This window comes from Apteryx rowi, unplaced genomic scaffold (assembly GCF_003343035.1).
Source record: "Apteryx rowi isolate R43461 unplaced genomic scaffold, aptRow1 scaffold_248, whole genome shotgun sequence".
Classification (NCBI taxonomy): domain Eukaryota; kingdom Metazoa; phylum Chordata; class Aves; order Apterygiformes; family Apterygidae; genus Apteryx; species Apteryx rowi.
Window position 1 is genome coordinate 1,226,955 of NW_020448841.1, and position 17,645 is coordinate 1,244,599.

The 17,645-nt window shown below is 36.5% G+C and overlaps 1 protein-coding gene across 6 annotated transcripts in view; it reads right to left on the reverse strand.

The window, feature by feature from the left end:
* The window catches only part of SKAP2 (src kinase associated phosphoprotein 2), a 124,149-nt gene that overhangs the window by 50,904 nt on the left and 55,600 nt on the right, over window positions 1-17,645 (reverse strand). For 3 of the 6 annotated variants that reach the window (XM_026066767.1, XM_026066769.1, XM_026066771.1), the window contains exons 5-6: window positions 965-1,042; window positions 145-228 (exon numbers count right to left, since the gene is read on the reverse strand). The exons of 1 other annotated variant lie outside the window; for it this stretch is intronic. In XM_026066767.1, the coding sequence (XP_025922552.1) occupies window positions 145-228; window positions 965-1,042 (162 nt within the window). Of the gene's footprint in view, window positions 1-144; window positions 229-964; window positions 1,043-3,505; window positions 4,751-17,645 lie in introns of those variants that run through there. 2 more of the 6 variants (XM_026066772.1, XM_026066768.1) reach the window with 2 other exon arrangements.

Genomic DNA, 17,645 nt, shown 5'->3' on the forward strand with positions numbered 1-17,645 from the left:
AAGAGCCAATAATTCTTTTAAAAGGTTCATGGCTCTCTCAAAATGACTTTAGTTTCTCAGTTTCCAACTCCACTAAAGCTTTCATATTCTTCTGTGTATTAAAAGAAGATCATTTTAATAGTTTATCATAATTATTATAATTACCTTTGTCACTTCCATAATAATAGAAGACCGTCTTACTGATAGCACACCAACGCTTTTGCCATTCAAAGCCGAGAAAACTGTGGTCTGCAATTAATATAATTTGTGTTATAACACTTTATGGCATTATTAAACACAAATGTTACCTCTTTTCAAGGGTGAGGGAAGACGGAGGAGGGAAGAGGAGACAGGAAAAGTGCTAAGGAAAGGAAACAAAATCTGGATATGAAGGAGGGGAAAAGTATGACACTGAGAAGGAAATTAAGTAAAAATTGGAGGTGAGAAAACAAGTGGAAATTTGAAATCATATAAAAAGAAAATGTGTGTGCCATTAAATACATGGAAATTATGAACAACTTCCTAAATATTTCCTAGAGTTGTTGCTGCATTAAGTGGGTATTAAGGTGACAATATAAGATTTATTGAATCAAGGTAAATATTGACTGAACTAAAGCTGAGATCAATATTTGCCCTCTTGAAGGAAAATAAATCTTGATGCTCACTGAAACATGAAGTCAACATATGGCACTTTTGCATATGTTCCTAATGTTTTCTTCAAAAATATCCAAAAGTCTCTGAATTATGGCTGACACTGGACTTTCACAGCATGATGTTTTTAGTCAATAAAGAAATAAGATTTTCTTTTAATACTACAGTAGCAACTATTTGCTGTTCTTTCTTTTGGATAATAATGTTTCAACATTTCAACTTCTATTTCATTTTATCACTCCTGTATAATGTTGTGTGTATGATTTTAAATACACACAAACTCTCCAATATATAATGTACACTAAATATTCTTCCCAAAGATAATTAAACTTACCTTTTCTGCGTTTTTCAAGGTATCCAGCCTTCAGAACAAACTGAAGATCTTGAGCTGCAATAGGAGGAAACTGATTCCCTGAAARAAAAGTAAGTTCTGTAAAGCACTGCCTTTCAAGTAAAATACTATAAAGAGCAGCATTAATGAACTTACAGATTTTGCACTCTCAATACTCACAAGGTACTGGAAAAAATAATTCTAGTAGCTACTATTGCAGATTATTTAAAGTACAAAAACAGTCTAACAACTATGAATAACAGAGTTGTTCCTTGTGTTGCTATACCAGTTTAGTGAGGAAAAACATAGCTGTGTACCAGGCCCTGCAAGTCTCAGAAAAATAAATAAATAAATAGATAAATAAATAAATAAATAAAGCTATGGTAACTAGAAAACATTAGCTTGCATTCTGAATACGCTGCTTAAAGCAAGCTAGATAATGAAAGTAGCGACTTTCAAATGTGCAAACAAAAGCAAATTATCACAGTTCAATACAATTAAATCAGGCATCTGATTTTCAATACCAGCCTCACATAAGAATGTCTTGAAAAACTATACAAGGTGCAAAACAAATTACACTGTCTACAAAGGAGAAACCAGGTGAAGGGACGATAAAAAGTGGTGCCTGCTATTGACAGACATTGCATGATTTGCATTATGACAGAAAAGCACTGTTTAGACAAATAGGCTTTATATGGGGATACTGGATAGACCGAACACATTGCACAGAAGTCTGCAAAATGTTGATCTAAAGATACTATTTTTAGGTTTTGAAAAAGAACATGGCTGCATCTGCAAAATGACAAATATATTCCACTGCATTTTTTCCTTTTTCTCAACTGCTAATTCACAGCTAGAAACATGAGACCAACCGGCCAACCCTGCCCCAAGTTAAAATAGAAATCTAGATGGTAAAGAAATGTGTCTTCCCCTTCTGAATCCTCCCCTCCCCCGCAAAGAGATGGAATTATGATTTAAATTAAACTGCTAGTGTTAAGAACATAAGTATTTTAGATGTGCCCAACTACTAATACATATATGTGTCATATGTTTTTTCCACAAGCCAAAAAGCAGAACAAAAGCTATTCTTGTGCTGCTTCTTATTTAAGCACATTTGAGCATCACAGTGAAGTTCCCACTACTTATTATCATCAAATATTCATAAGAGTCACTGTAGGTAGGTGGCAAATTTACATGGCAGCAATTATTCATCAAAATATATGTAATCTCATTAAGTTCTACCAAGAAAAACATACAAAAGGACTGACAACAGCAGACAACCCCTGCATTAAACAAGTACTTTAAACTATCCAGAGCAGGTTAAAGATCAATTGTCCGACCTTGAACTAAAAACACTAACTCTGGAAAGTGATGCATACTTCCTAGACTTTTAGGTTGCCCCTTAAAATAGAATTTATTTTTTATTGGTGCCCAGAAATGAATTGGTTTATGGTGGTCTTTTTTAAATACAATTGTGAGAAGAAGAAGAAAATACAAAGACGTAGGTGCATACAGAGAATATTATTTAAAAAAAAAAATCTAAACGTTCTCAGAATACATTCCTTAAAAAACACGACTTGCTCTTCAGACAACAACAAATTGATGGGTTTTTGGCTACTATACAATAGTAGATAGAATTTTATATACATTGACATTTCCACCAAAACTCTTTTTTTATTTTAAGATTAGCAGTACACTAGATATTATTTCAGCTTTTATGGAATTCTTATTACTGTGTTAAAAATACAAGAGCTATTGGCTACATGCACATGCTTTTTAAAATGATGCAGCTGTTCCCCCTCACTTGGTAAGTATGCAACCACTGCACAAGGTTAAATGAGAATATAACACAAAGACACTTGCTGGCTGCTACATGGCAAGTTTAATAGTTACTTAAGAAGATGATCTAACGATGATATTATGAGCGGGGGAGGTGAAGAGTTTTTACAATTATACATGGTGTGCTGCTTTCAACTGGTCATTGGGAGGCATTAGTGTGCAACACTTCCAGCTTTACCTCATCCAGCAGGGCTCACTTTAGAACAGTGCATCCCCACAGATGGAAAAGGGGATAAAACCTAATTAAAAACAAAGAAATAAAACTGGTTCACTCTTAAATTTTTGAATATAAAAATTTTGACATCGATTGAGATCTAATTTTATGCTTTGTTCTTTGTATTTGTTTTTTGAAAAGAAAGCTTGGCAAGTGGTAATTTAGTGCCCTTAGGAACAGTCAGATCCACAGATGAGGGACATATAGTCCCAGGCAAACATACAGGGGCTCCTTAATGTTATTCTGCCTACAGGTACAACCTCATCTGAATYGACTGTTTCAGAGAGCTAGAGTCTTCAGAGAGCCGTCCCAGTTTTGCTGCTTCTGCTGAGACAAGTTGGCACAAATTTAATGATGGCATTTTCTGAAGCTGCATTTATTTTGCATAGGGCACTGAAAGCTTATGAGGAAAAGAACCTGCATGAAAAAAAAATGCAGTCTTTCACTGTTATTGTGGCACTGCAGAGAGAAATAATCTTCCCACACTCAACCTGTGGAGAAGCTAGTTTCTTCTTCTGTCACTCAAAGCAACTGAGGCAGCAACTCCATGAAACAAGATGTGGCTGGTCAGTCTCTCTGCCCARGAAAATCTGTAAGAAGCAGAAGCAGATCACATACATATGATCAAACTTCTGTTTGAGAAGCCTGGGAACCACAAAAATGTGAGGGAACGTTAGTGGAAGGGCAGGCGAGAGGAACCAAATCTTAATATTCCAAGACATATACAGCTGTACATGAAAGGAAAAAAAGCCTGCAAGTTTGGCTAAATTCCTTCTTTCATTTCCCTGTACATCCTTGGGGGGTGGGAGAGGGCAGAATAAGTAGTATCAAAAGCATAAAGGAAAGAGAAAGAATCACCTCCCCACAGATTCTCATTAACTGCAAGTGCTGTGCACATGTGGCAGGAAGAAGGCGCACAGACCAAATCTTACCCCTGCTCTGCAACCAAAACAAGGAGGGGAAGAAAGAAGAGAGAATAAAGACTTCCTTCCAGCAACTGTCTAGGGCCAGCATGGAAGACTCTTAAATTGCATCACCTTTCTATCTTTCTTCCATTTCTTTCATTGCTTTACTCTCTAGTCCATGCTACAAACAGAAGGGATTAAAGGTGTCCTACAATCCCTAGATGTGGCAAGTCCCAACTAGAAGTTTGAAATACCTACAGCAGGTTGCTTTTTGTTGTTGTTTTTAATCAAAACATTGCCTTCCTGTTCATTTAAAATAGACCAGGTTTGCTCCAAATCTCTTAAGTAAACGTATCATTAAAGCAGTGCTTTATTACAGTAAGGCAGCATTTGTTTACATTACACTAAACACAGTAATACCACAGCTGAGATCAGAGACTCATCAGTTGATTATTATATGGGACTTCAAGTAAGACAGCTCTTTCTCCAAAGAATCTATTTAACACAGAGAAAGAGTGCAAGAAAGAAAGAATCACTTTTTTTAAATGAGGAACTGGGAAGCAAATTAAGAAACTTGAATCAAGTCACATATCCACTTAAAGGCAGGGACTGAGTTCTGAATTCCCAAACACCAGTCCAATGAGTATTGGCTCATGTCATGAATACTCTCATGCAGACCCCAAGACTTCTTAAGGACAAAGGAAATTGTTCCCTTCCCTCATGGAAGCAGGTGAAATGGTTTGGATTTCAATTTTCTCTGCTTTCACTGGAGGTTGTCCACCATGAGAGCTTCTAGTATATTAATTTGCTTGAGTGCCCAGTCAGTAGTTGTTGCTCAGACACTTACGGTCAAACTGATTACAAAATCATAAGGAAATTTCTCCCCCAAAATCAGACCAGCAGAGACCATCAGGACTAGCTAGTTATTTTGCTCCATATGGTCCATTTCCAGACACGGCTCAAGGATTTGGAAAAAAAGATGTTAACAATGTCCTTAAATCTTTCATGCTTTCTTCCTCTGAAATACTGTAGTTTTGAGGCCTTAAAACTTAAAAATATCAAAGAGTAAAGTGGAACTGTGTGTCAAGAAGTGCTCTGTGTCTTGCAGCGATGTGAGTTTACAGGTGGAGAAAGGTACAACTAATGCTCCTGTGTACCCTTCCAGATTTAATTTCTGTTATATCATTGCCTAGAAAGCAGTGGACACACCTGGAGTTGAGGATACAGGAAAATATCTTTTCCATTCTCGAGTTTCTACATCACAAATATCTTGGACATTCATCCTTACTCTTTTGACGTGAAAATCATGCCAATACTATCCAATCTTTAGGCTGATGATTAACTTGCATCTTCCAAAATACTGCTTAAATGAGGGAGGTCCATCTGCTTAATGTTAAAGGCTTTCCTCATTTCTTGACCACCCACTCACAGATGAATCTCCCAGAATAATTTCTCTTCTGATCTTGTTGGAAATTACTTTAATGTACTCCAAACTAAAATCTGTGAGCTATGCTCCACATGCCTACTCCCAGAATGATGTGTACAAAGGCGATCAAACACCAGATCAAGGTATTTATGAGGCCTAAACCTTCAAGTTTTAAAGAAAAAGTAAATTACACATATAATGCACCAGGTTCTCCCTCCCGGTTCTAGGCCCTTTTGTGCCAAGTGAGCAGCTGGCAGTTATTATAATGCTATTGCTGCCAGGCTAAAAATTCCTCCAGTGAAAAGAAAGTGGAATGTTTTCGCTCGAGCATAAAGCCAGCTTTTCCACCAACCATGCTCTGACATCAGAAAAGCAGGAACACATTATTAATGTAGTTATATTAACACACAGGTTCCACTGCACAAATCCCACAAATCCAATGCAACTTCTTGTGATTTTAGACCGCTCTACAGCTTATGGCATGTCCAGAATTTTTGCACCTTGGCAATCAGAGAGCTAAAATCTTGAGTAATGCAATTTTGCACCCTACTGCAGTAGTGAGTTGGGCCCATTATTTAAAAGCAGTTTCATCAATATCACTTTACATGATAAAACACATGAAATTTAATCATCACTCACAGCATTTTGATTTTTGGAGAACATAAAGGTGTTAAAATTTCATTCTGTTTACTCAATGAATAACACAAAACCAGGTCCTATCATTCTATACTGTATACCAATAGGAATATTTTTTATTTCTTCAGTGTGGGCTAAGGGATACATAAAGCAAGAAATAATTAGAGGTCAATGCATTCTAAAGAGGTGCTTAGCATGCTTATGGGAAGTTAAACAGGCAAAGTGGAGATAAGTGTAATTCAGTAACAGCTAAGTAGTTGATTACAGCTTGCCTTTCTAGTAGAGTACCATAGCTCTAACTATTATAATGGTAAAGACTTCTTACTCAAATAGGAATCATTCACCATCTTTCAGTCCTTGCAAAGAAAAACTGTCAAGCCAAAATACATTCATTGTATTATATGGAGAAAGAAACAGTAATTTCTATTTCTGCATCTTCCCTTAATTTAAAAAAAATTATAATCACTATTTTTGAAATTCATTTCTTCAGCTTCCTTTTTACTGCACTGAAAACCCATTTATACAAAAAGAGAAACTGAAATCTATTCCTGTTCAAATTATCAATATTAAAAAAGGAATGTATTTGGTATCATCCAGAAAACAGAGAGGAAAACTGCTAGCAATACAAAAGCATATCCAGTAGTATCTACAAAACTGGATGTTTCTCTAAAAACAAAGAGCTGCTGCTATAAATACTGAAATAATACCCGTTAAAATGCAGAAATATAGGTTTTTTCCCCCGCAGGCTCAGGACTTTTATGATTTCTCTCAGGCTGGGATTCTAAAATGGCAAAGAACTTCTGACAAAGCTTGTGTCAAAGTCTTGGCAAAGAAGTCATAATGTTCAAGCAACACAAAAAGTATTTTCCTCTTCTTCTTTTCTTCCCTCCCATTCCCTTTCTCACACACTTTTTCCAAAATTCTTCATATTTCTCCATTTCATTGTGATTTGGAAATACAGCATTTATCCATTTTTAATAGCGACTACAGAGGGTTTCAATTATCTTTGTACATACCAATACAGTGTGGTCACATCTGTTGCACAACTACTATGAATCTAGGTTTAAAAAGAGGTGTTTTATTTACATACGCATACCTTTTCCCTACTTTTTTTTTTTTTAACAGAAGATTAACATTTACTGAATTAAAAAAAAAAAGTCCCCTTTCCAAGAGTCTTCTGATTAAGGAAAAGCAATCACTAGGAAAATCATGTAAAATTTCATTAGCTTCATTAACTGTCTTAAGCACCTCCACAAAGATTACTTCAATACATTGCAGATTTAATAGCCTAATAGCTGTAAATTAATTTAACATGCAAGAATCAAAAGATAAATCTTAGAGAAAACACATTTCATTTAGGTTAACAAATATAATGGAAAATGTTTAGGTTTTGAAACATKTATTCAGAAAAGTTAGCATTCTGGTTTTTAAAGTGCGTGTTCCAGGGACTGTCTAGTTCATGAAATTTTGCTATGGAGCCATCCCCAGCATTCAGCACTGTATTTTCTAATAGTTCATACTCATAATTTCCTCAGCACAACTTGCCTTAATATATCCCTCTAAAAAGAGCCAGCAGTGTATTTTATCCAAGAATACTTAAAGCAGTGTCATCTGTTTCTAGTTATTTAGTTCTTTCTAATTTTGGATCTGGAGTTTTGGTTACAAACATTAATACTATACCCTCAGAGGCCTAAATGCTGAGTGTTTCTTCTTGACTCCTCTCTCGTAAAGAGAGAGGGATGAGGATTTCTCCTCCCTTCCTTCCTGTAAATTCAGGAGAAGGCAGTGGGCCAGGCAGCCTAAAAACCACTGCTATATATTATTTACAAAAATATTTAGATCTTTTAAGCATTCCACATGCTTGGAAAACTCTTTTAGTTGTTCTCATTTATCTCCTAATTAACTAACCATGTATTTAGACATTTTAAATCAAAAAAACTTACATCTATGACCTTTCAAWCCTCATCTGTTTCGGGGGAAAAGTTTCTTCAGTAGTTGTAACATATTTCATTTGACAAAGACTTTTTGTAATTTACTGGAGTCAGCCAGTCAGACTCCATTCACCAGGGTCCACAGTCCAGTCGATTTATCCTAGATCACGCACTTCTTGTCTGAACTTAACTTTGAATTTACAAGATTTTTTATAAACCACTATTCTATTGGACTTGTGCATACTTGTGTTGGCTTTCAAACTGACTCTCAAATGCCCACTGTTATATTTTAGATAGAACTTTAATGTGCAAAGGGATTAAGGGCTTTCTCCCCTTGATCCAGGTATGACTTTCACATAGATAATTAACTGTTAAAATTTCACAAGTGACACCCACAGCACATAGCAAAAAAAATAAATAAGAAGAAAAAGTAATGTTTTCTCCTGTGAGCAGCCACCATCCCTCAGGGCGATGAAACGGGCCGTTGCATGCTGCATAAGGAGCGGCCTTCCCGCCTCTGCCGCCTCCCAGAGATTCTGAAGTAAGAAGAGAAAAAAGAAGATGCAGCAGTAAAGAAAAGGTCTCTTGTGCAAGGCCTACTGCTCCCATCACTGTAATACAAGGCATAGAAAGGTAGAGTTTTGCTTAAATCCCTCCAAGGATCATTAAAGTTTAATCGATCATTCTAGAGGGAGACAGAACACACTGCAGCTAACAGAAATGTGCATCAGTTGTAGAGACTGACAATACAAGTTTTGCCTATGTAACAAGAAGCTTAGCTTCCTACTTTGTTGTGAGAAATAAAATATGGAGGAAAACACACAGATAAAAACAATGCCTCTGCATTGCAGCTACGAGCAAGTCAAAATAGACCATCATGGATCAATTAGACGTACTGCAAATTCTCATGAAATGATGTAGGCAAGCTGAAACTCCCCAGCACCATCTCACAGACAAGCGCACACATCCAATTTTGATTATGAACCCTAAGCAAAGATTCAGAATATCTACACAGTATTTGAACCATAGAAGGTGCTGTTAGCTTATCAGAGAAAATTAAAAGGCCAGAAATAAAGAGTCTACAGCTGGAGCATGACCAGCATTATGTCAAAATGCATATGGATAGCATCTTTAACCACATTATGATTCCTGTATTCCCAGATGACTAATGGGAAGAAAGTTCTATATGTTTATCAAGCAGCAAGTTAAAAGCTAGCATTTAATATGTCCAGGTAAAAATAATTTTCAGCTTAACATCTAAAACACCTGGAAAATATAATACTACAATCCAATTTTACAACACAGTTTACTACTATTTTTAAATAACCACTTGGTAAGCATAAGAATCCCTTGGAGATAACTGCATGTCACAATACTTTAAGAAAAAGTTAAGGTAATTGGAACAAGACATTTTCTATTACTTTTCTGGGTTTGTTAGAACTTTTTCAATTAGTAGTTTTAAAAGGACTAAAATTTCCTTTTTGAATGATTGGCACATTTTGTTCAGTAAATAAGCCTAAACAGAGTCTAAACAACGACCAATATGCAAGTTAACATGAGAAAGACTGAATATGCTTTGGCAGAAAAGCTACCAAATGTCACTTCTTGCAAAGCTAAGCAGTGAATATTCAAATGATATTTTAAAATTAGTAGTAGATGTTATTTTAGTTCCAGCATCCTAGCAATCCAAATATTCATTACTCAGCAACGTACCAACAAATATACGAGAGCTTAAATTATCCAAATTTTGGTAATACTGTTTGGCAAGCTAGATTTTTCACAAGTCACACATCAATTAAACAAAAAGCGTGGAATTTTCCCTCCTGTTAATTAACCATTTTCAAAATTATTTTGCCCTATACTCTCTCCTACATATGCTCCACTGATTATACCTTCTTCCCTAAATTGTTCAGTTCCTAGTTCCGGAAGCTAGCAAGCTCCCTTAAATAAATAAATAGATAGATAGATAGATAGATAAATAAATGTAGTACAGTTTGAGAAGTGCCAAATCTAGCTCAGCGGGAAAATCACCCTATGTGAATTTCAATTTGAGATGGAGATTTTCAGGTGGGAAAACATTTTAACTACTGCTCTCATCAGAAGCATAACATATTGGAAATACAACAGGCAGTACCGTAGTAAATCCAGGGAAACGAGGAACTTCTCAGACTACCACCAAACACCAGTGAAAAACAACAACATAACTCGTAGGTTGCTTTATATATGTAACTTGATTATGCCAAGTGGCAGCCCCCTCAGATTAGTTCTGTAGGCTGCAAACTTCCAACTGTTCTGACTCCGGGCCAAAGTTTTGGCCTGCTAAGCTTCTGAAAGGAAACACACGTATACACTGCGAGCATTTTAAACGCTCCAGCAGCTCGTATCCCTGACCAAAAAAAAAAAGTTTTAACATTACCGCTTGCAGCTGAAAATCTTTCGTCTGTACAGAGAAAGAGATTAGGATTTCTACAGTCACCTAGAAACAGAACCAAATTTTTAAGAGTGGCACTTGCAGGTTTCACGGAGGACAGAGGCACAGGGAAGCTCCCATTTTCATTTTCCACATTTTGTGTATTCCTGCAAACACAAAATGGTTAGAATGCGCTGCCTCATTGCCTCATTTTTGATACATTTTGTCTACTAGTGATAATTTAAGTAAAAAGCTATGCTCAGTGATCAGTGAAATATCACACTAAAAGCTCCTTGCATTTGAAAGCTAATTTGGATTCAGATGGAGGTACAACTCCACAGTGCATTCTACATGTACAGACTAGTCTTTTTAAAATAAAAACAAAAGGAAAAAAAATCTCACGTGAGCCTTTCAAGTCTTCTCACTGAGGCACACAAAACACACATCAAATACCTCTCAGTATGGAGACTTAGGAAGTTCTGGTAGTAGTCTCCCACAGCAATGACACTGCATTTACAAAATTTACAGAGAAACATAGCACAGGAAAGGTACACTTTTTTTTTTTTTTTTTTTTGAGCAAGACCTTGAGAAAACCCAAAGGTAAAAATTTCCACAGTGACCAACACAGTGTCTTATTTCAAAGTACTCTGAAAGAGGTAATGAAGATCCAACAGTTTTATGGGTGGAAAACACACATAGCTATTTTCAAACCTCCCCTCAGTAGGCAATTGTTGCTATCACAAAGATAACAAAATTCTTCTGTTTGGCTCTGATTATGCATGACCAAGCTCAAAAGAGCAAGGCAAACCCTGCAAGAAGCCAAGAGAGTACTCTTACTTTTCTTGAAAGCTCTCCAGATGTAGATTCCAGTGGCCTGTTAATTGACCTGGGAGTAGTGAGAATGATGGGAAGAACCATCCTCCAACACCCACTCCAACTCTTCTGAATGATTACACTACTACTCTCACTCCATTTGAAGTCTCCAGAAGATACCATACACTTGAAGCTGCACACAGCAAGAGAAGCTCTGGCAGAACCCAGCTACTGCCTTTGCAGAACAGCAGAGAACAAGTCAGACCAACTGCACCAATTCTCCCACCAGGTCCCAGTTTGTCACAACTAGTCACTTGAATCATCCTCTTTAATTTAAGAGGTCTTTCCGAGTGATACCAGGTTACAGCATGGACCTGCTTTTTCACATGTGACTATCATCCTTCTCAGATGACTAACTAGCTCTTACTGTTTTTAGTACTAGAATAGGAATACTTGAACTCATTTTTTTTGTAATTAACAATAATTATATTCATTTTTATTCAGAAAAATTCTCTTGACAACATCTGAATCTCTCAAGACAATACCCACGTTAAAATCTTCTTCAGATATCGTCTATGGGATTGAAATCCAAAAGTGAAAGAGGATCACTTATACAGTATCTATTTTCTTCACTGAAAAAACAGATTTAACTTGCTTGATGTCAGGTTATCTTTGCCTATGGTAGAAGCATACGGGTTTCCGTATCTTCAGTATCTACAATAGGAAATCCCAAAGTGTTAAAGTATTGAAAGTTCACAAACCAGAATTACCACCATACTCTGCAATGGGGGGTCACAATTTGGGAAAAGAGAACTGAAAGAAGAGTTATGGCTGAGTTGTCTTGTGCCATGTTTGCTTAAGATTAGAAGGAAGACATATTGAGAGAAACACGAACTTTTTACAACTTGAATTTCTACAACAAGGAAATTGCTAAATAAACGTCAGTGGGTTTTTTCTGAACTCAATGAGCATTTCCTTTCTCTTCAGCCTTTTATCCCATGTCCCTTAAATCTCACACCATCTGCAATTTTCCTTAAGTCTACTTCTACACATAAACCTAACTTCAGAATTAAAAAGACAAACTTCACAGTGAATGAACCACTGGTCAATCTTAAACTGCAGTTTAGTAATAGGATGATGCTCTGTTGATATAGGTGGGACAAGGCTTGTAAGAAAAGTAATAACTTTATCAGATAACTATTAACACCGGAAAAAGCCAGACAAGCCTGTGGATATATAGGCCAAAGAATTCATGCATCAAGAAATTCTTCTATTTTTTTCAGCTTATATCAGCTGGTTAGCACACATACACTCCTTTGTGAAGGAATGAAGCTACAGAACACGCACAGCATCACTCAAAAGCTGCACTAAAAACAAAGAATTCAAACCCACAATCATTTTTAAAAAATCATGCACAGTATTTCCTTCCAATTTAAAAATTTTTGATTCAATTCCCTTTAAAAGTGCACAAAAATATCGTCAGAGCTATAAACTGATATTGCCAAATTTCAACCGAGCAAATTTTAAAGCTGATCTATGAACACCAAAAAAGAAAACAGGACTTTTAATGGAAATGCTGACATAAACTTCACTATGGCAATGCTGACGGTGCTGCTATAATAAATCTGTCTGTTTCTATAATGCCTATGACAATGCCATTAATATGAATGATGTACACTTCACATCGCATACTCCATAGCAACTGCACAAGTTATGTCATCTTCACCCTAAGTAACAAATCAGTAATCAATATTTGTAAAAGCAGACTAATCCTTTGTAAAATCACTGGTTTAGTGATTGAAGAGTTTGCTCAATTTACACAGTTAATCCCTCTTCATCTGCTTGAGCCCTCTATTCCAGCCACTTACAGTGGTAGTTATAGCAGATTAATACATCCCCCCATGCTAAACGTGTCTTGACAACTGACCCAGCATATTGCTGTCAGGGTAACCTTTACAAACACTGAGCTTTTCCTACCAAGCCTGAAGGCAACATTTAGAAGTCAAAAGTTTACAAATAGTCTCAGAGATGTCATCACACATGTTATCACAGTTCCATTTAATTATTTCTTAGAGACAGTATCTACTGTCATATTTTATAGCCCCCAAAATTACCCATCTAGCTTTCTGATTCATGAAGTTAAAAATTATTATAATGAAGTCACACAAAGAATTTTTAGAGCAAAAATTTTCCATGGAAAGAGAAAAAATAGCAAAGTTGTAGCATATTGTTAAGTGAAAGAGTGAGATGGCCATTTGAGTAAATACAAGTAAGCTTAGTATCACTAAATTAAGATTCTATGAAAGCTTTCAAATCTATGAAGTCATTTATGCTTAATTTGCCATTATATACCTCAGTGAAAGTTATATTATGCAACTAAAATGACAATTTAAAGGAGGAAATCTGAAAATATTTTTATGTGTACAAATCTAAGAACTCATATTTCAGGACAAATAAAGTAGAAATCCTTAAAAAGTTAATTTGCATGATTAATTATGTCATAGTTCTTATGGTTGGTGGTAATATTTCAAAGAAGCTGATACCCTATTATCTGCATAGAACATAATAACTTCAATATCCATACAAAATTAAAGTTTCAGTGTTAGAATAGCACAACTGCCTGATTTCTAACTTATCATAACAAGAATTTCTTGATCCACAGAAAGATAGTGTAACAAATGGTGACAAAATCCAGGATTTCATTTTACTTTTCTGTAAAATGGAAAAAGCCAAAGAAACATTAAGAAAGAAGTGAGAGAAACTGATGTTCAGAACAGAAACTGAAACATGCTGCTTTGGCTTATGCATTAATTACTGGTCTACAACGCCTAATCTATCCAGCTGGCTTTAGAGATGCAATTAGATTCAGGGGTACACTTAAACACAACTGGCAGAGCAGGCAACGCAGGCTTAATTACCAGGTACAGTCACTGCATACATCAAAAATTTGATCTGCTTGATTTATAATTTGAAATAGATCCATAGAAAGAATCTATATTTGGGGCACTAACTTAAAGGGGCAATGAAGAACTTCAACACTTAAAGTCATTAAAACAGAGATCAAAAGAGGGCTTTATATTCTGTTTGTTTCACTATTGAGTTCTTGCCAATCTTAAAAATCAAAACACATCACTGAAGACGTGCTACAAATGTTGAACAATCTAAGGTTTATCATTTAGTTACAAAAGACAAAGGTGTCACTGTTGAACAATACCATTTAAAGGGTGACAGAGGTGAGCTGCAGCACAAAACAAGTCGGCACACACCAAGAAAAAAAGATACACCAGTCTTCTGACTTTCTCTTCCCCCTTAAGAAGCCACTAGCCTTCTAAAACCAGTAACTTGATTCACCACCTGTGTCACCTGTGTGGTGACACGGCTTCAGGGGCAAATACTGAACCTCATGTCTGTGTTACTTGGGATGTCCTTTTAAAGTCAACTAGAGCAACAGAAGATGTAGGGAAGAAAACATCTCATAGTATTATCAACACAGTACATGATCCCACATCTCCAAGTGAATCAGTGCAGCACATAAAACATTTTCTCTACAAGTTCTGGAGGAGTTTTAGCCAATCAGAAACTCAAATTCAGAGCAGATTTTTTTTTTTTTTTTTTTTAAATGAGCACTCCTGGATCTTCACTCAATGGGAGTCACCAAGAAAAGACAAAACCTGAATTTCATTGGTTAAAAGCAACTTTAATAAAAATGATTTAACCCTATTAGGAGAAACAGCATTTTGTAGATATGTGAAGGATTATAAATTGCATAGTGGTTCAAAATGATGAATATTTCTTCTCTTGTTCAGATGTTCATAAATTGAAGTTCACTGAGAAGAGCTAGAAGCTATTGCATAAAATACAGAGAAAAGATTTCTGTTATAAGGAATTGAATGTGGCCTACAAATTTGAAAACTTTGGTTAAAAAAAAAAAAACTTAGAGGGGACTTCAGCACGACAGTAATGTTACAGCTCAAATGTTGCTTCAGCATTCAGCTGGATTCTGAAAAGAGTTTCTAATCATCTCAAATTTGCAATAAACCTCAAGCAATCAGTGGAGAGAGTAAGCATGACAAAGATACCTATCACAGCTGATGTGATCATGTTTAACATCTTGGACACTGCCTTTAAGATCAAGTAAGGGGGCTGCACTTTACCCTATTGACAATTTTACTAGCTGACTGTTGTTGGAAAAGCCTAACTGTACTTAGGCTTGACTGACTGGTGAAAGGAGAGTGAAGCCGCCATTCAGAGGGTTTTCCTGAAATTTTCCACAGGCGCAGCTACATAGCTAACATCTACAGAGCCATTTAGCCACAAATTATGACAACTTTTTTTTTTTTTTAAGTTACTTAGTGTTTTAGAGTCCTCAGTTTCTGAGATTTAATCTGATACCCCTTACTCTTCTCTACTCTTAAGCATTGTCTTATGAACCATTCAGTTTTAACAACCAGCAGTAGAGGCTACTAAACGATATGAGTGCCAAAAAGAACAAACAAGTAAACATATACCACACAGAAAGCCTGCTGCTGCAGCAAAATCTTAAAATATTTTAGAGATCCATGAAGTCTGTCCTACTGCCATGCAGTGAAACAGCCTGAAATTTGGTCAGGAAAATGTTTGGGGAGCCAAACTAACAGTTGGCACCACCAGGGAAAGACAGAGCAAGGCCAGACGTATGATTTGCAGCTCCCCAAGGTGCCAACAGGATGCACATTACTTCTGCCTCCAAATCTGTGGCGAAGGGCTCAATGAGTATCAGGATAGCCAATGAGTTGCAAGTCTCTGCAAGGCACAGCCAAGCAGCTGTTAGCATTGCTTGTGCTGAAGGCCAGGCCGCAAAAACGGGAGAAAAAGGAAAACTATCTGGAGCTATCAGACCGCAGGTGGAGAAGCAATGGCAAGACTGACAGGCCAGAACGTTGAAATCCTGAGGCAATTTCTGAGAAGGTAGCAACAATCACAAAATATTGCCTTAGGTGCCTGTTAACTCTTTAATACAAATTGATCCTGTGGACTCCTCCAGTACTCCTTAGCTGGAACTTTGGCCATTATGGAATAAAGACTAAGACATTATAGGGTTATCATTGGTTTAACAAGACCTTTACAGCACCTGACAGGCAATTAAGTCTTCAGTTTAGCTCTAAAATATTTACTGTGAACCTCTAGCTGCATATAAAGACATCTCTGAGCACAACAGAATTCCAGTTACAACTAGTAATGCCTCTTTTAGGATTTAAAAAAAAAAACTTTTAGAGAGGTAGTATAGAAGATGCATGAATTATTTTAAGTCTTACATATGATTAGAGACATTCCCCAAAAAGTTTTGAACAATATATATTTTCCCCAAGAGTGCTGCTGCATGATGTACTTTTACCGACATTTTGAAGCACAGCTTTATGCATTTTAAATATTCTAAGTCATCAGCATAATCCAATTTCCCTTGTTCAGTTTGTCATTTCATCAGCATAAAAGAAGAATGAACTACTTGGCTCTCACACATCCAACAGAAATAAACATACATACATGATGAGTAACACATTCCATATTCTRTATAAAGGTTCCTATCATGCACAAACAAGAGTGAAAAAGATGTACTTCAAGAAAAATTCTGTGTGGAGAAGGATCAGGGCTGATTAGGTACAGGGCAAAAAATATACATGGCAGTTGTCAACACTACTGTCATGTATAGAAAGGAAAACTAAGAGCCCATTTGTTACTCTAAGTTGGAGAGGTCACTAATGTTATCTTGCACATGATGATTTGATGCACTACGTATGATTAATGCTTGTTTAAAGGACACTGCCAAGGTCTGTAGGTCAGACTATGACCTTCCTTTTTTTTTTCTCCAGATACCTATAAGCAGATTATTAATAATTCTGTAAGTTCCTTCCTCCCTCTTAAGAATATTTCAATACTTTCCTGCTACTAAAACAAGAAGTCCAACAGTAGAATTTGGCAAATAGCAGGAAAGAAAATCCAGCAAAGAAGCAAATGCTTCAGAAACATACTTCTCATGTAATAAGTTATTTTGAATGGTTGGTTCAGCTGTGACTATTACAAGCAAAACACTCTTCATTCTAATTGCACAGGTTCTCACAACCTCACATATGTATGTATCTTAATGCTTTGGGATAAAATTTCAAAGTGCTTCCTCAAAGTCACTTTGAGATGCTTCAAAATTTGAAAGACAAATGCAAAGTGAATCCATTTATTTTTTCTAAAGAACTGAAAAGCCAGTCTTGTTCAACTTCTTCATCAACGACCTGGATGAAGGGACAGAGTGCACCCTCAGCAAGTTTGCCGATGATACAAAACTGGGAGGAGTGGCGGATACACCAGAGGGCTGTGCTGCCATTCAGAGAGACCTGGACAGGCTGGAGAGCTGGGCGGAGAGGAACCTCATGAAGTTCAACAAAGGCAAGTGCAGGGTCCTGCACCTAGGGAGGAATAACCCCAGGCACCAGTACAGGTTGGGGGTTGACCTGCTGGAAAGCAGCTCTGCCGAGAAGG